Source organism: Labrus mixtus, chromosome 24, assembly GCF_963584025.1.
Source record: "Labrus mixtus chromosome 24, fLabMix1.1, whole genome shotgun sequence".
Taxonomy (NCBI): Eukaryota; Metazoa; Chordata; class Actinopteri; order Labriformes; family Labridae; genus Labrus; species Labrus mixtus.
Genome location: NC_083635.1, coordinates 4,288,579 through 4,307,808, shown reverse-complemented (window position 1 = coordinate 4,307,808; position 19,230 = coordinate 4,288,579). Strand labels below are relative to the sequence as shown.

General features: G+C 43.3%; 2 protein-coding genes across 7 annotated transcripts in view; both read left to right on the top strand.

The window, feature by feature from the left end:
* The first annotated feature begins 1,388 nt into the window (after positions 1 to 1,388).
* On the top strand, positions 1,389 to 6,038 carry acadl (acyl-CoA dehydrogenase long chain). The gene is made up of 11 exons (XM_061032637.1): positions 1,389 to 1,778; positions 2,543 to 2,722; positions 2,824 to 2,961; positions 3,050 to 3,214; positions 3,305 to 3,371; positions 3,460 to 3,624; positions 4,036 to 4,137; positions 4,470 to 4,583; positions 4,753 to 4,880; positions 4,967 to 5,053; positions 5,138 to 6,038. Exons 1-11 carry the CDS (start codon positions 1,705 to 1,707, stop codon positions 5,229 to 5,231), a joined length of 1,314 nt encoding a protein of 437 aa, XP_060888620.1. The 5' UTR covers positions 1,389 to 1,704; the 3' UTR covers positions 5,232 to 6,038.
* A 1,028-nt stretch (positions 6,039 to 7,066) lies between these two features.
* LOC132959415 (microtubule-associated protein 2-like) overlaps positions 7,067 to 19,230 on the top strand; it is a 48,994-nt gene continuing 36,830 nt past the window's right edge. For 2 of the 6 annotated variants that reach the window (XM_061032403.1, XM_061032402.1), the window contains exon 1: positions 7,068 to 7,396. The gene's annotated coding sequence lies outside the window, so the exon portion shown is untranslated. Of the gene's footprint in view, positions 7,397 to 19,230 lie in introns of all 6 variants that reach the window. The other 4 variants (XM_061032407.1, XM_061032406.1, XM_061032404.1 and 1 more) reach the window with 3 other exon arrangements.

The following is a 19,230-nucleotide window of genomic DNA, read 5'->3' as shown; positions in this document are numbered from 1 at the left end:
TGATGGTTTTTGGTTGGATGGATGTTTGTTTGGTACAAAACAAATTGCCCTCTCACTGGGATAATGAAGACAACCATGATAATCTGTTGTTGTTGTTTTTTTATTAATGAGATAATTGTTTTAGGAATATGGATTACGTTTTCATGAAAAAATAATACTTGTTTGTTTGAATTAACGGGACATCAGTTACTCAAAGTCCCAACAGAAGTGAATTTAGACCACTTTGGTTTACCAACCTTTTTCAGTCTGTGAAGTCTCTTTGACTTCACAAAACTCTGGCGACCCCAGACATCCAAAACACATCATTTGGATGATAGACAGAGACTCTGCAAGTTTCTTGTTTTGGCATTATCTATTGCCCATAGTAGCCTGTGTTCAATATATATTTTAAAATGCAATTTTTTTTTTATTGACCATAAAGTACAAATGTCAGAGAACGCCTAAAAAGAATAGCAGACATTCCCTGCTTTGTGTAATGTTGGTTATGGTTTGACACATGGGGAGATACTCGTGTCTTGTCCTCCTGTGCCTCCCTGACTTTACCTGACTCTGTTACCTGTGTGGGCGGGGCATCAGAAACAATAAATGCCAGTTCACCTGTGCTTCCCCTCTCTGAAAGATGGAGCTGGCTGCAGCATGTGGAGGACGCATCACTCCTGATTGACTTTGTGCTAAAAAAAAAAATAAGTACGCTCTAAGTTTCCTTTTTGTTTAATTTTATGTAAGCAGGATTTAAATGGTTCTTGCTTTAATTAGTTTCCTGTTTTACTCTTGGTTTTTAAAAGTACATCTATAATCCTGGATCTTCATATATTTTAATGCTGAGAATTAACTTTTTTTTTACACCTAAATGATGACTTTGGAAAGCAAAACACTTCTGTACACCTTTTCTCTTGACAAATGTATTAGGCCCTATGTAATAATGTATGTAACCGTATGTATAAATCTATTTCCTCTTATAACTTGTAATTATCTACTAAAAGACTGAAGAAATTAAAGCCTCTGTACACCCACAGAGGTGCTTCTAATTATTCTGACTGATTAGACCAGGGTGGGACCAGAGGTGAAGCTATGGTGAGAATGTATGATGTCATAAATTTAAAACCCCAGCAAGTTTATTAGGCTAGATTTATTAAGTCCTCCTTTTCAAACTGCTACTTCGAAACTGACAGGATAGTGGAACTGTCAAACAAACTTGACCACACACGCATAGTCCTGAGAAGAGGTCTAATCATAGTCTCAATCACTGACACCTGAGTGGTTGACAAACGCTATATGGCGCGTTTCAAACCTATTTCTGCATTGGCCATATTTATGGTGTCACTGTTGAGCAAGAAGACAGTTACTAGGCTTTTGTAGAAGAAGAAACCTTCCTTTTCGAAGACCACAAAAAATATGACTTCTCACTCCACTTCCGTTATCGTGAACAAAACCTTCTCGTAAACTTTGAAAAATGTATTAGAAATAGTAAGGTTTTTTGCATTTATTTGAGAATTGGAATTATTTGAGTATTTAAATTGATTGCTTTTAATTCATTGAAAAATCTTATATTTTACTCTACGTTATCTCAGAGGCGGGGGATGAGCTGTCGATTGAGTAGGCTACAAATAGATCCGTGTTGGCTGTCTTTCACTTAGACGATCTTTGTCTTGTTTGCTTGAGACGTTACCCTTGGTAGTTTTTGGCCATTATTCGTCAGAAAAAATGATAAAAACAGGTATTTTAGGGCTGAGAAACGTGTTCGGGCGAGGACAGGTGCTGTCTGCGGCTGCTGCGAGGTAAAAAAAAAAATACAACACAAATAACGAATGTCTAATGTCTTTGTCCGAGTCGTACTTCTTTGAAATGGACAAAACGCTGTCAGAAGTTGCAACGAAATAACATTTTCAAGATTAATTCCTCACGTAACACACACCTGTCAGACTCTGTTACTCCTATAAACCATCAATAGGCAGGTTAACTCATTTTGAAAATGGAATAGCTTTTTATTGTAGCCTTCTTGTGTACCACTAGTTTCAGGCGACCTTTGACACACTTCCTTTCCCACCCTGAGGAGCCTGTTATCTAAACTGAGTTAAAATCATATTAAATAAAAAGATTAAAAACAATTAACGACACACGTGTTAACACAAGAAACAAAGTGAATTATGCTCTTTTTTTTTAGCAGTATTTTTTGTTTATATTACTGCTAAGCTAGTATTAAAACAGGTACTTTAATCCTTTTTATTTTATTAATAAAGAGCAGAAATATTCGCTTTTTCATTAGTTTGATTTTTCGTTCACCAGGTGCATTAAAAAAAAAAACTAAAATTATAATACATACATTTTCAGCATGTAAAGTGAACACAATAGTCAGTAAGTTGTTTAATTTATCTCTTAGTCATATATTATCCCCTGCACAGCCGTGTTTTATGCAGTGTTGACTTAAATGTAATATTACTCCCTGTTATCCCGTCTTTTTAAACTTAAACTCTAAAGTCAATCTGCCTCTTTCTGGCTTCTAAAAGTACCTCTGTTAGTTGATTTCTCTTTGTCCTCCCAGACTACAGCACAGTCAGGCCCAGCCTGAAGGACAGCATGTCCCCCCAGCACGTCCAGAGACCTCCAGCGCCAAGTCCCTGATGGACATCGGGACCCGCCGGATCTTCAACGAGGACCACGATCTCTTCAGAGAAAGTGTCCGCCGCTTCTACCTAGAGGAGGTGATTCCAAATCACAAGGAGTAAGTGAACGCACGAGTGAATTGAGAGATGTAAAATGACTTCAATGGCACCAAAAAACGAGGAAAGAAAGTTTACTACATGCCTCTTTCCCTCTCTCCAGGTGGGAGAAGGCGGGTCAGGTGAGCAGGGAGGTGTGGGAGAAAGCTGGAGAGCAAGGCCTGCTGGGAGTGATGATTCCAGAGCAGCACGGCGGCATCGGAGGAGACCTGTTCTCAGCCGCCGTCACCTGGGAGGAGCAGTGAGTATTCGAGTTGTAAATTACAATCAGGGGATTGAATTGAACTTGTTTTTTTTTTTTTTTTTACGGGTTTTTGTTCTTCTCCCAGAATGTATTCCAACTGCTCGGGCCCGGGCTTCTCTTTGCACTCAGAGATCGTCATGCCTTACATCGTCAACTACGGCAGCAAGGAGCAGATCGACCGCTTCATTCCGGACATGATGGCGGGGAAATGCATCGGCGCTATTGCAATGACGGAGCCAGGAGCAGGAAGGTCAGGACTCTTAACTTTACATCAAATAAATCAGAAAGCAAGCGATTAGGGTCGTGTAGCTCTGATGATTCTTTACCTTTACGTTATCAGTGATCTTCAAGGTGTGAGGACAAACGCCAAGAAGGACGGCAACGACTGGATCCTCAACGGCAACAAGGTGCTGAGTCCAGACAGCACTAAAAAAAAAAGTTGTTTTATAGCATTTAACCTTCAACCTGACCTCCTCTCTGTCGTGTCTGTTCCAGGTGTTCATCACAAACGGCTGGATGGCCGACCTCGTCATCGTGGTGGCCGTGACCAACCGCGAGGCGAAGACGGCGGCGCATGGAATCAGTCTGTTCCTGGTGGAGGACGGCATGAAGGGCTTCCATAAAGGACGCAAGCTGGAGAAGATCGGTCTGAAGGCGCAGGTACGAGAGCCGGACGTCTGCGAGAGGCCGGGCAGAAAGTTGATGTTTTTTTTTAACATGTTTTAGAGATTTACAGATCATGGTTTAATCATCAGCACTTTGAGAGGACGCAGCATTGAAAGAGTCTCAGAATACAAACATCTTTCTATCTGCTAGGCTCAGTGTACATTTTAAACTCAAAATCGAAACCCTGGCTCGCAAATTAGGTCAATAAAGTTCACACACTTGTTCCTGTGGGTCGTCTTAAGACAAGGACTTTAAAGGATTTGTGTTTAATTTGTGTTGTTGACATTCTTTGAATCTATTCTGTTTGTGCATATTTATTCTGTTCAGTTATACTCAGACTCAATGACTTTTGAGATTTAAATAACGGTTAAATAAATCATGGTTGTTTTCTTCATCTCTCTTAAGGACACGGCTGAACTGTTTTTCGAGGACGTGCGGCTTCCAGCTAGCGCTCTCTTGGGAGGACTCAACAAGGGTTTCTACTACCTGATGAATGAACTGCCTCAGGTTTGATTTCTCATTTCTCGAAACATTTTTAAATGCACGCCCCTACAGCATGTGGCGCTCTAAGTGACCCCCTATATGGCCTATGCAAGGCCCTGCGATGGCAACGGGTGGTGCAGTGGTTAATGCTGTTACCTCACAGCAAGACGCTGATGGCACATCCCAGAGAGGCCTAGTTAATGGGAACTGTAGTTGAAAAATCTGTTTTAAACAGAGTGAAAACATTTATCCATTACAGTGATTCCTCCTCATAAGATATCGGGTCCTTAATCGTGTCTATGACTGAATGTTCAGGTTCTCTTCATTTAAAAAGTGGTGTTTTTCTCTCTCTACAGGAGCGTCTGTTGATCGCTGACATGGCCATCGCGAGCGCTGAGTTCATGTTTGAGGAAACCAGGAACTACGTGACGCAGAGGAAGGCTTTCGGCAAGACCATCGCTCACCTCCAGGTCCGGGATCGATCTCTTGACCCGTCTACCATCGTCATAGTTTCACTTTCAAGCACTCCATTTAGTCACTCTTCCACTCAGTGAAGGAGGTCCAGTGTGTGTCTTTTGTATGAACTGGCTTTACATTCACCGTTTCTCCACGAGGATAAATATCTGATTCCATCCTCAGACTGTGCAGCACAAGCTGGCCGAGCTGAAAACGGAGATCTGCGTGGGCCGATCCTTCATCGATAACTGCCTCCAGCTCCACGCAGAGAAACGCCTGGACCCCTCCACGGCCTCCATGGGCAAATACTGGTGAGGACTGCGTTTACCTACCTCCGCGCTTAAAAACCAACGCCATGTTGCCGCTCCGTGTTAATGTCCTTCGTCTTTCCTTCAAGGGCGTCTGACCTCCAGAACAAAGTGGCCACTCAGTGCCTGCAGCTCCATGGAGGGTGGGGCTACATGTGGGAATACCCCATCGCCAAGTAAGTGAAAGAAAAGCTTTTCTTATTTTAGGATGATTTATTATAATCAACAAGCTTCAACTGTTTTTTTTTTTTTCTCTTCAGGGCCTTTGTTGACTCCCGTATTCAGCCCATCTACGGAGGCACCAACGAGATCATGAAAGAGCTCATCGCGCGCAGCATCGTCAGCCAGAAGTGAGAATTTCGGACGTTTTCACGGTGGAGGAGCACTGGGTGAAGAGGGCTGGTTTTTGCACAGATGATCGTTTTTTTAATGTAGACAGTTGTCAGAAATAGATCGAAGTACGTTTATGCATCGTGAAATAACATTAAGAAAGCTTGAGGTTATCAAATCAGTAAAACGATTAAAACCCGACGATGAAACCTCGTCGTCACGAGAACAAATCACTCTTCATGCCTTGTAGAAAAAGAGAATCAAAATCTGCTATCAGAACAACGCGCTCAGGTGTCACACGATACACTTGGGGGACTTGCAGTTGCCAATGCTACCTAATGTTAGCGACCTGTGTCACTGAATCTGACTCCTTTCTACTAGTTTGACTGTTCGGCTACATTTGAGCATTTAGTGTTTTCCTCCTTTTGTCCAGAAGTAGCACAGAAGGGCTTAAAAAGTCAAACAATGTATCCTGACTTCAACGTCTTCTCTCGGAGGTCGCTCGAGATGGTTCGGCCGCTTTTTTGATTCACACCTTTGCTGAATAATTACCTATTATTGTAGGTCTGCTTCTGTCCTTTTCCAGCTCACTGTAGTGCTAGTTGTGTGTAAATATTGCTGTGCAAAGTGACAAAGTTAATGTAAGATACTTAATTAATGGCTTCTGTGTACAATATGTACTCAACAGGATGTGTACTTTCAGCACTTAAAATGTTTGATCCAATAAATCCAGAGCATTACATTTAATCCCTGTGTCTTTAAGTTATGATATAAACTGTTCTGTCAGTGATTTGAAGGATTGAACCTCAGATTAAAGCTTTTAAAGGCTGATATTTGTTGTTCAAAGGGCTTTTTTGTGCTCCAGAAACCCACATTGAGATTGTTTCTCTGTCCACCCGTGTGTTTGCAGGTGAGGACAGGCATAAGAGCAGATGTTTGGAGTATGCAAGGCAAGGAAAGGAAAGGAAAGGAAAGGCAAGTTTATTCATGTAGCCCCCCGTACAGCAACAAGGGAACTCAAAGTGCTTCACACGAGCATCCTGACAAAAGCAAAAGAAAGCCATCATAACGGGGCTTTACAGATTCTTTAAACAAGTCATTAAGATTAGAGAGAGGACAAAACATCTCAGAGAAAAGACAGCTGAGAAAGTGTAAGTTACAGTGTGGTGTCAGGAGTTATTATGCTAGGATGTGAGCTGAGCTGAGCCATGACATGGAAAGGATTTATGAATAAATATCATTTTAATTGAACTATAAAACATAAGCTTCTTCTCCTGTGCAGTGTCTCATTTCCCCCACTAGGTGGCAGTAATTGCATGTACAAAGGTGGCAGAGAAATGAAAAACGACCACGCTTGCATTTGACTCCATTGCAGCACACATGTGGCATAAAAAGCAGACTGTTGAATGTGACAGAATGATTGAACACACCTTCACCTGATCGTTTGCAAGCTAGCCATGATGATTATCCATCTTTAAAATAATGAACCCTGTTGTTTCTTTGTGTGTTTTATTTTTATTTTTTACATATGCATCAATATAAAGCACAAAATACACCACTTTAATGAATTGCATTGCCATGTATTTGCATCCTTGTTGATCAGGTGTATGAGCCTGTTAACACCCTGAGAAAGCAGACAGCCTCCCCCACCAGTCTCACCTGGGGAGGACAGGAGTGCAGCTATTGCTCACTGATGCAACTTCTCCCCTTCCCTCCCTCCCTACTCTGCCCCTTTGGCATCACATCCACAATGATCCCCTTCCCCTCTCCCCCCCCCCCCCCCCCCCCCTCCTTACTTTCCCATCTTTCCTTAGCAACAGCCACACCCCTGTGTCTCTTCAGCTCTGCACTCTCTCCCACTGCAGTCATACTGAATACAGCAATCGTTTTATGTAGCAGAGAGCCTTTAACACTGTCATGACATTTCATTTAGCAACTGATTGCTTCATATCACTGCACATGTGTGTGCTTTTGCATGTATTTCATTGATAATTGTCCTATTACTGCAAGAAAGGATTTCCTGGCATGCATGTTCCAGCTACAAAGTCCCTTTGCGCCTCTATTACCGTACTTACGGTAGCTTAATTTGCGATGGGAGGGATCAGAGGGCCCCCATACCTCTCTCATTGTCACTCCGGCTCCCTTCACACACAAGGGTATTAGTGCCGCTCAGCAGCCTGAAGCTCCAGGTAAGAGCACAAGCTCTTTGTTTATCATTTACTGGGTAATGAAGCGCTATGTTATCTAAAACCTGCACGAATGTAGAGTTTAGGGCATTTGAGTGCATCACCGGCAGCTGTAAAGTTTATAGAAACAAGTCAAAGTGTTAATAAACGTAGGTATTGCTGTTGTGCGTGAGCGCGTCATGCTGTGATGTGCAGCTATGTGTGATTTTTGGGGATGCGCAACGAGTTACACGGTTAAGAAACCAGGCAGAGAGTTTGCAATTTTAGCTTCGTTTTTAAGTGAAGCTGTTGTGTTCGTAATTCCGGTTCGACGCAGGTGTTGAGAATAATAACCTTCCATAGTGTTTAATTTTTTGCGCCGTCCTGCTGCGTCCTATCGCGACGCTGTCGTGCTGCTGCGGAAACCTGCGCCTTTTGTTCTGGTCCACGCCTGTATGGTGCTGAAACCGGCGCAGCTCCCGTCTTTACACTGCAGCACTGAAGATGTCCAGAAAGGCAGTGATTTAAACAATGCAGAGAGGGGAGATTATTAACGTCATCTCTGTGCAGAAAGATGTTTTACCTCTTTTCTTTGGATATGGGAGTAGCCCTGCTTGGGGCTGGCATCTTTTCTGATGCTCTTGCGGTCACAACCAGTCTGTATCAGCAAATGAAGCATGACTTGCCTTCACTGTACATGGTCACTAAAATATTGAACTTTTTGTTGAATTCATGTTTTCAATTTATCTAGTCTCCATATTTCTTTGTTATAACCAAATCCTATTGTGAAAGTCGAGCCCTGATACATAGTAATGTCCCGTTTTTCTACATGTTCAGTCATGAAATCATCTGCAAATGTCCAGACATTCATTAAACATGGCTCTCTTTTCCAAACAAGCCCCCTTTCAGTGTCCCCTCCGCCTCAAAACACGCCAAGGGGAGGACCGGATCTGTAGATTTCCCATGTCTGGATGTGAAAACATTCCTTTATGGAAAGGAATTAACGCTGGCATGAAACTGTACTCCATTTTTTTTTCCTTCTTTGCATTGGCACATTCCACTTGCTGCCTGATAGCACCCTGTTTGTTTGTATATTATATACAATATAAAAACACTTTAATGTAGGCGGATCATGATGGATTTTGAGTCAGTGAAAGTCAACATGTAGGATTTTCAGACCAAACTAGACGAAAGCGTTGCACTCTGTGTTTGCAGCTGTGTTCAGTCAGCTCTCTTCATGGTTTGAGACTTTGTAACTTGAGACATTGTGAGGCCATGCTTAACATCCATTTGCTTGTTATTGACTTTCAATTGATCACAAAGTGCAAGAATTTGCTTCACAGGTTACAACTGAAGAGTACACATATCCACATGCAGGGTTCAGCTGCTTATGCATAGTGATGACTTTTATATGTGATTGATTTTAGGAAGGTGTAAGAGGTCTTCAATCATCCTCTCTCTTAATGGCAGAACAAAAGCTGAAACATGACCACACACATGCGAGCACACACATGGTGTGAACTGGAAACTCCTCTGCCCATTTCAAAGCAGATTATGTGTTTTTTGGCCGGAGCCAAATGGAGGTTGACAAAGTGCATTACGCTGGAGGTGTGTGTCAGGTTCCACCTACTTCTCTGGTAAGAAGAAGCCTCCATCAGGCCAGATTGGGCTGAGTGTAATCGCTGGTGGACGGAGTAATTGAAATGACCTTAATCACGGCACAACAGGTTGGGTCTGTGTCTTCGTGTTTAATCTGCGAAAACACGACTTGTTGAAATCCAAAATGTAATTTGAGTTTGTTTGCGAGCCATACGTTCAGCGACTTCTTGGTTTTTTTTTCCGACCACAAGGAAACCCAATCGGGCCCCCTTGCACCACGCGGGAACGCTAAGTACATTTCCCAACGTCCATTCTGGTTAGGTGAGCAGTCAAAGTCACAAAACCACAGAACCACTGTGCGCTCCACTGAAATGAAAACACGCCATCTTGGCCTGTGTTTCCTTTTGAGAAGGGAACAATGTTTAGAGAAAAGCTCCGTTTTTGGATTTGTTTGTGGATGGATCTGAAACTGGTTTGACTCTTTGCTTGTTTGTGAAGGAGAATGTTTTGGAGGCATTTAAGTGGTGATCTGGATTTGTTTTTGTTTGCATGCATGCATGCATTCTAGGTGAGTGCAGGAGAAGAAGTTTAAAACGCTGCAGGTGTCCCTTTGTCCCCTGCTGCCCCCCCCCCCCCCCCTTTTTGTGCCACAGGTGTCTAATGGGAGCTGGCAGAACTGTGCTTTAGTACACGATTAAGTCCTGACTGTGAGAGGAATCTTAATCTAATTCATGTACGTCACAGAAAGCCCACAGGCCACTGACCTGCACGTGGAGCACACAGACACACACCCTGCCTCTCGGCATACTTTAGGGCTAACTTCGCACCCGTTATCGGAACATCTCTGCTCTTTTCCCCGGACTCTTTCAAAGATTACAGTCCAATTTTTAGACAGGTTTGTTTCCTCGCATCCTTTCTATGCAATTTCTTTTCGATTGTGTGATTGTTTAGTACTTTTAGATGCGCTTCCATTGCATCGTCTTATTGTGAAGTTTTCTTTTGCAGTAAATAAATGCAACCTAACTAGACAATAAGTGGCACTAAGGTTCAGTACTTCTAAAAGTCAAACTGGACTTTTGGATAGAAACAAGCATTTTCGTCATCAAATTTAACTTAGCCAATGCCCCATTTCGGGATGGAAACTATCTGGCTCAATGCTTCTTGGAAAAAAGCCTGGCTCTTGGAGGGATATTGGCGCTTTTGAAGAACAGTAAACAAAGTTAGAAGACGTCTGGCCAACGAGAAACATGGTTGGTAGCAGCTTGGGTGAAAAGAGTAATACAAAAAGCCTTCAAGTTTTGTCTATTGCACCACTTTGAAGCAGCATTTCCAATCTGCAGCCCAGATGTGGTTTAAACAGCTGTTAAAATGTAGACCTGTGTTTTCTAACTTGAGCATGAGACATGAAGCACACAACCACACTGAAGATGTTTGGAGTTCATGGACCTTTCTTTTGGAGGACACAGGTGTCGAGTTTATTGGGTTTGATTAATCGGGCGCTCCGATCCCTCATTGTGACCTCCATGGAACAGGACGCTCTTTCTCGCCATTCATCCACCCTTCTCAGCCATGAATCAGAGCTCCATCTACGGCTGAGTAGCAGCCAGTGTCCTAAACAAGCCCTGACAGCCAGTGTCTCATTTCATTCCTCACGGAAGATGCCCCTCGACAGAGAGGACGCTCATGCGGGGCATTCTTGCTCTCCCTCAGATATTGGCATCAATAATATTCTCTCCTGCCTCAAACCTTTTCCCCATTCTCCAGAAAGCTTCCTTCATAAGACAAGTTTTCGTGGCCAAGAGCCAGAACGCATTCCAAGACGAAACAAAAAAGTGCTGTATTCACACACAGTTTAAACAGGAAGTGTATGCTCTATCTATCTTACAGTTACGACACAAAGTCCAGTGCAAAAATTGCAGTTTGCGGTTTCACACCCCTAATTGGCATACGAGAATGCAGGCATCTGGGCTGTTGACATGTTCTGGATAATGTTATGTTGGTGACTGCTGCTATATGTAGCCAGCTGGGCCCTGCATCTGTTTTAATGTTTGCTAAGCAAAAAACACTTGGCTGGGTTTTATTGGCTTTGCAGTGAAGGGGTTGATTTTAATTCGGTGAGTTTTTATTGAAGTTCGTGAAACTGTTTCGGTCTTCCTGGGGGTTTCTGAAAGTTTAAGAAAGTCTAGAGACTTAATGCGGGTAAACTGTTGTGTTAATTCCATTTCCATTAATTGCTTTTTTCCATTTGTCTGGTTAGTGTGGTGTAGACCATCTAACATTCAAAGGTGTGAAGAAATCGACGCATCAAACTATAAACGTGTTTTTTTTGGAGGTTGTTGTTTCTACAAAACCTGGTGATTCAGTTTTAGAGACCTAAAGACTCAAACCGCATGAAACTTGAAAAGCCATTTATTCACTTGTCCATCAAAGACAACTATTTAAAGATTTAATAGTAGCTTGATGTGCTTGAAGCAGCTTTTTGATGGATCCTGGCCTGGTTTGCCGGACCCTGATATGGGCCAACGGTGGGAAGAAACCGCTAACGAGCCATAGCGTCTTCCTGAATGGGCCAGGGACCTCCTTGTTAGCCTAGCGCAGCGGCTAAGCCGTGTAGCACTCACCCTATATGGTTTCCAGATGTTGAAGCTAAACAGCTAGATTGTTTTCTCCCCATCCTTTTTGCAAACAGCCGACTGGCAGCTAATACATCTGGGTGAAGTAGACTGGAGGATTCAATGAGCCCCATTGTTGGAAGTCCATACATTGTTTGTACGTATGGACTCTATATCAAGTTACTGCATGGTTGAGAACAATTGCTCTCAGTTGCATCTCAATGTGAGTGTGTTTTCCAGTTGATCCATTAGGGGAAAAAAAATCCTTCAAGGATTCAGGATGAATTGCCTCTTGGGGGTCTTCCTAAACGAAACCAGAAACTGGTTTGCTGTGTGTTTTCTTTTTGTAAAGAATTCTGCTGCTTGTCCATCTCTGTTTCTTTGCGCATCTGCTTCTCCGGCTGAATGGAAACCCCCAGATTCATAGGAAGTCCAACACACAGCAGCTCTGTAAAGCCAGTGTGAAACATAGAAACAGATGGACAGCATGAATGCATTGATGGTACATCACGTTCCTGTAAGTCTGTCTTTAACTGGACAGCGGGAACACAGCAGCTGAGTGTGTGTGGACGACCTCCTGGCCTGCTTCCAGAAAGGGTTTTTACTGTGACCGCCACAGAATTCATCCGGAGAGGGACTTACTAGCGAATCTAACATCCTTACTTTGACACGAACGTAGAAAAATGAGACAGGATGGATGCGGTTATCTCTGGCATATCCACCAATAGTCAGTGTGCTGCTTACTATTAAAGTATTATTAACAGTATTATGAGTTTATCCACCTTTTTTTTATACTCAAACCGATTGGATTACTCAGCTACATGATCAGGCAAATGACAGCAAATATGTTGTTCAACGTGGAAACAAAACATTCTCTTGCCACAGGTTCTCTAATGTGGCCGTTGAGCTGCTGTGGCTCACCTATGGTGCGCCTAAAGGGACAAAATAGCATGCATTAAAAAAAGAAAGAATGCATTAATTTTGGACCTTTTTTATCACATGGCGGGTTTCTCATTCAGAAGTGTCCTCCTGCCCGGGCTGTCTGTGTTGTTTTGAAGTGTTGACTGCGCCTACTGCCCCACTGGGATTGTCAAGGCCCCCCCCCCCCCCCCCCCTCACCACAGCAACCCCTGCCATGGAAACCAGCCCCTCAAAGGAATGACCCCTTTGAAAACTAGTGTGTAGACCCTCTGTGTAGCACTCTGTAGTGAGAGGATACAGACAGAAGCCTAGAAAATTGCATTCATACATTTTCTCTTCTCGTTCCTCCATTTTTTTAAAAATCTTACTCCTTTTTGGGAGCGCACAAGGTAGGGTATTATCCATTCAGAGAAATTTCATTTTTAGACCTGCTGGTCAGAAAAGAGACTACAAATGCGGGAATCTTTGTTTTCCCCAATTAAATGAATTCCTGTCAATCTATTCCTCCCATGTGCAGCGTTCAACCAACCATGCTTAGTAAACGGCATAAAAAAAGAGCTGATGTAAATGTACGATGGGGCATGTATCCCCAAGGGGGGAGTCTAGTGGAGGTGGGGTGGGACTCTTCCCTGCATCAGGTCACCTCATTAAATCAAAGGACATAAATCCTGGTGGAAAAAGGAGCTGATGGGTTTACGTCGGCGCATCAACAGATGGTCGTGAGTGGCCTCCAGGGAGGGAAAGTGCTCTCTTTTTAAATGCTGACAATAGCTGGTGATAAACTGGGATATAAACTTGAGCTCAATGTGCTTCGTCTGTGCGTGATTGTCTGGTCTGGGTTTTGTTGTTGTAGCAAACGTTAGCGCTGTGGTACTCGAGGTTGTTCTTGACCACCTTATGAAGGTCTTGGTATTGTTATTTTTTTTTTGCTGTTGTCTCTTTGAAAGGAAGAAAAACAAGCTACGTGATGTTAGCTGAACTAGCTAGTTCGCCAACTGTAGCCCCCGGTTTCTTCATAAACCCTGACATTGAGTTATTTCCATTGGCATTTTAGATCTGTAGCGAGAGGATTTGTCTCTAAAGGACTGCAAACCCATCTTCTAATTTGTTGTACCTCTGCGTCTTAACCCCCAGATCTTCTTTAAATTGAAGTGTGGTCGCCAGCATTTTACATCAGCCAAAGACAAAGTCCTGCAGAGTCCATCCATGATCTGGAATGGTTTTTGTACCATTCTCTTTTGTTTTCTCTGCGCGTAAAAACCTTTTTGTAAGTTATGTAAGAAAGCCATGAGCTCTTAGTTGATACCAGCATGTTAAGTCCAAACATCACAGACTTGAACTTCAAAGCTATGTCACTGTGTCTTGATATTATCTCTGATGCTGTCATGTCTACAGGAGCTTCAGCCCTGATTTAAATCTCTCACTCCTGTCTCTTCATGCTTGTTCGTATGTTGTTCTTGTCAGGTTTAGCATGCCACTCTTCAACCATGAGTGAAATCCACAGACATATGAATAGAAATCTGTAGTCAAGAAAAGTACATTCTCTGGTTGAGTCTGTAATTAGGTGTTTCTCTTGCAAAACCATCACTGTGTAAAGCCACCAGCTTTTCCCCGTTCTTTGTCTTGGCGCCGTGGGAAGCCAATTATTGATTTTGTCGCTCCCAAGCCTTCTTTTCGTCAGCTCACCTATCCCCCGTGGGGAGGCAGGAGGGGAGGGAGACCCCCCGTGGATCTGCATGTCCGCATTCAGATGCTAATCTTCTGCCATCTGCTTTCTACCTCCAGGGAAGGCTGCGCGTCATCGTTCCTCGTCCGTGGTCAGTGGAGAAAAATCCCTGAGCGTCTTATGCCTTAAGGGGTTTGCCAAGCTGATTGGCACCTCTGCACCCTAATCATACTGCACCCCCTTCCTCCATTTCTACACCCGTACCCCCTGTCTTTCTCCAAATAAGGGGTCAACATTTCAGAAGGCTACAAAGACCTGAAGAAGTTCCCCCCTTTATCCAGGGGTAATGGACCTTAGCATAATAGACCTCTCTCGCTGCCTCATCCCCGCGACCTCGGCTGGTCAAAGAGGCTTGTGAAAAGATGAGTTAATCACTTTGGGGCGATGGCGTGGGCCGTACAGAACCGCCAGTCTTCTATCTGATCAAATGAAGCAGACGTGATTTACACGAAAAGTTCAACATTGTTTTAGTTTGGTTCCCACTCGGTTTGAGTGGGAATGCTTCTCAGGCTCGTTCTTCTGAGTGGCTGAAACTCGGCTGGCCCGTGTGTGGGATCGTGCTTTGATTCGCAGCTCCACAATGACATAATCGAGTATATTTTGTGCTGCTGGAAGTTCCTCTTCATGCTTGTAGCCTGTAATTGAAAACCAATTATTTCCTGAATATCATATATCTAGTGTGTTTGAATAAAATATATGGCTGTAGATTTGCATTAATATCATTTTCATATATACATTTACAGTCTTCTACACATTAATGTAGAAGACTGGAAACCTTAAGACCCTGATTACAGATATTTTAGCAGGCCAATGAGGTCTACTCCTTACACCCCTGTGCTGTTAACACCTTTATCTTTTAGTAGATATTTTTCTTTTGTTTATAGAAAACAGACCTGGAAAAGCTCCATCATGTCCAGAAACATCACCTCTTCTGGTTTTTGATTTTCACAACACTAAAAAACATCAAGAGTGTAATACATGTTAAAACTTCAATAAACACATCATGATGAACAAAAATAGATCATAGTGAAACATCATTTCCCTGATAAACTGTCTTGGCAGGTGTCCCCAAAAGTTTTAATAAGTTGCTGTCTCAACGTTGATTAGATGAAAGCTCAACAGAGAGAGTTAATCTAAACAGGAAAGTGTACTGTCCTGCTCCCGGCAGCTTTCATCTCCCATATTCTCACCGCTAACTCAGCTTAGTTCTGCTGCGTCTCAAACCAGGAGACACGGGCTGCATTTTATCTGCAGTAGCTCCTATGTTCGCGAGCCCAGCTATTTCCTGCGCCGGGCAGCATTCCCGTCAACAGACATGTGAACCAGCTGTGATCCCAAACCGCAGAGGGACAGAGCTGGAGGTTCAAGACGCTTTAATCTGTGTCCACATCTGAGCAGTGCAAACACAAAGCTGGGTCTGGTGGAACCTGCTCTGCATCGTTCTGTCTACATGTGAAGCTGGCGTCATGTCGCCAAATTCTTTTCCTGTGAATTCCCATTTTTCCGTAGACTGTAAATATTTATGGTGGAGCCTGAGCGACGTCACCCATACAGCAGGCTGAGAGCTCTTCACAAACCTTTACATTGCGCCCGCCTGTCAGGTACGCATGTTACTTTGAAAAACAATTATCTTTCATAAATTCAAAACGGATGAGTTATCAAAAAAATTCAGCCCTCGTGTCTCTGAACAAGACATGAGCTCATTAGACCAGTTTAGATTTTTGAACCAGGCTGTAAACATGATCATTTTTTGGTCTTTTTCAATGGGGTGTGTATGTGACTTCCTGTGCTTCTGCAGCCAGCCTAAAGCAGACACTTGACGAACCGCAGGATTTTGCAGTCCTGCATTGGTGTCACTTTTCAACACCAGAGGTTGCCCCCTCAGTTTTTTTCATGCGCGTGTGTTGAAGGGACACTCAGTCAGACGCAGTTCGAGATGATGTCGCTCTGCGGCAGTGAAGTGACAGATGCTTCCTGAATGCTGATGATGCACTGACACCAGCGCTGCTCGGTGTCTCTTTTCTGCCGGATGAACTCACCTGTGCTGAGGTTCAGTTCATCTTTGGCTTCGTCATCACTTTCACCAGACATAAATAAAGAATGACTCTGGCAGGAGTCCCCCAAGGCCTACTACTTAATCCTAAAGCTTTTCATAGTTATTCATACTTTCTGTGGCCATTACTGTACGTGTACTGTATATTTCCACCCCCATAATTTTTCTGCCAATAAAAACATCTGCCTTAGCAGTTTAATTTGACCTTTGTTTCCCGATGGACGTGTAGCTGTAATGACTCACCTCAGTGTCATAGAAACAAAGATCTATCATTGTCGTAATATAGTCAACCTCTGGAAACCCCACAGAGACGTGTCGGCCACAGCTATAGAAGAAGACCCCCACAAATGCACGCTAGTTTGACATGATCCAGATCCATTTGCATTATGCGACACAGTGGCCAAAGTGACTTCTTAGACGCCACAAAATAATGAAGAGATGTCGGGAGCAGTTGACTCCTAGCATGTCAATGTCAAGAAAGTTAATGAAGAATGACCTCATCTGTTCGTCTCTCAAGTGTGGGCAGCCATTATGGCTTCAGTGCATTCTACCGGGGAGTTTTTTTTAATAACTCCAGCTTCATTCATCGCTCTATCCACTTCTGTTAATGGAAACCAGCACGAGATCCACTCCCTTTCAACCAACCTCCTCCTTTACGCGTCTACTTCTTCTATTAAGGGCTGACTCGTGTTATTGCGTCCCCCCTCTCATGCCTTTCTAGCTCGCCTCTCTCTCTAACCACAACATTGTTGTATCACTTAAACTAATAGCGTGCACTTAAAGACCCTCACGGTGAAAGCTCTGCCCAAATGCTTCCTGTCAGCGGCGAAAACACGCGGAGGGATTGCACATTTGATTGTACGCACCTGCTGTTTCGCGTTTCGTAGACAGTCTGTTGAGTTGATTGAACAGTTATGTTGTGTCGAGTACATCATCACTTCAAACTGACAGCAGGACTTGTCTCTTCAGAGCTTGTTGCTTTGTGTTCCTAGCCTATTTTGTTAAGGATCATACGACGTATGACCACCATGCACCTTTTTGTGATCACACTGAACGACCCGTACGAGTTAAATCAGGACGGAGCATTCACAATAGTGAATAGTAGTCAATAGTTGTGTGTAAGTGTTTACAATCTGCAGATTAAACAGGAAGGCCTGCTGTTGCTGTGGTGATTTTGGACGCTGTCTGTCAGTTTGTGCAGTTTCAGGGAAAAAGTTCCAAAGACGGGGAACCAGCTCATGTTTGTGCGACCAAAATTTCAAACATGCCAGAAAGTCTTCTGAATCAGCTGATCGGGCTGTGATTGGCCGTCGTGCCTCACTACACTGCACAACTTCAGATGTGCCATTCGGCTTAATCTGGCCCGACCAGTCGTACAACTCCAAAATCGGGTCTAAAATTGTGCTGAAATGATTCCAGCTTGAAGTCTTCTTTGAAGTAACTTTTACACCTTGAACACAAAGTGACACCATTCATTGTTACATAATTCACGCTTCGCAGAAAATAGGATAAAACCAGAAGCAACAGAGCAGGAAAAGAGAAGGATAAAGAGAAAATGATCCAACCAACCCTGCTACTTTGCATTTCATAAAAACCTGACAGCCGGTCACAGTCTATCATTGGATGTGCTCATGCTAAACTGGGTCTCGTATTTATTTTTACACACCTATATTTTGGTTCTCTCCTACATGATACTGCAGCCCAGTGCATATTTAAGCTACAGTAAGCCTACATTTAAATGAGGTAAAGAATAGCAGTAGGAGTCTGCACATACAGTAAACTTTCAAAACTGTTAGAGGAAAAAGAAGGGTGAGAAAACAACTCATTACTCAACATGAAAAACGACCTGTACAGTCTTTTTGTAGCAGCTGAAGATTTGTTTTTAATTAAAAGAAAGAAACCACAACATAACACATTGTACTTCATTAATCATGAGGGTGTTTTCTCCAAGTTCTCCCCGCTAACAGAAGCCAAAAATCAACATCATCTCTATTCCTGGGCCTCCAAACATGACTCACTCTTTTTTTTTTCTTCTGGATGGGAGGAGATGCCGGCTTGCTTGTTTTGGATGCTTTACTGACAGGGCGGTTTCCCATGCCTCGCGTGAATGACGGGGCCGCCCCGTGAGACTTGACAGCTGTTGACTCCAACTTTGAGATGTGTTTGTCTTCTTTTGTTTGTCGCTTATTGGTGTTTACACTCGTTGGATCGAGCTGCGTGTTAGCGTGCCCGTCCCGCCGACCCGCCGGTCCAGGATGTGGGTCTGTGCTGACATCTGTTTGCTTGTTGTTTGTATTACCCATGAGCGTGTTTATTTACTTTATGTGCATGGATACTGCTTAATGCATACATCTCCCTCCGCTGCAGTAAAAGTCCTCTGCAGCTGCAGCCCTCCGCCTCCCTCCTCTCTGCTATCTGTGATGACTTCCAGAAACTTCCGCTCTTCACTCGTCTCAGTGACACGTGTGTCCTCTCTCCTCCGAGCCTGAATGCCACAGTGACTCAACAGGGCCTATATGCTGCTTTGCACTTTTCTCTCTGGAGAAACAACCCCACATCTGGACTGACATATAATTTACATCTTGCCAAATGTCCAAAGTCCTGCTGCACTGGTCCTGTTTAAGAGTCAGGAATCATGAAATCTTCAGGTTATATAGTGAAATCATTGACTACTTATTGGTGCACTCATTTGGATTTGTGCAGAGACTGAAGCTGAGACTTTATAGATGAGGTTAATTGAAGTATAATTTCCTAGACAATAACCTCATCAAGTTGAGATTTATTAAATTGTGATTAGGTTAGTAGGCACTTTAAAGTTTCAAACGATCCCAAAAGGGCAGGAAAGGGCAACCGCAATTTCCAGTCGCTCCATATTTATATCTGCAGATAGAAAAACAGCATTTAAGAGGTCACTTCCTCTTCCTGTAGTGTTGCTGCGTCTTAAGAC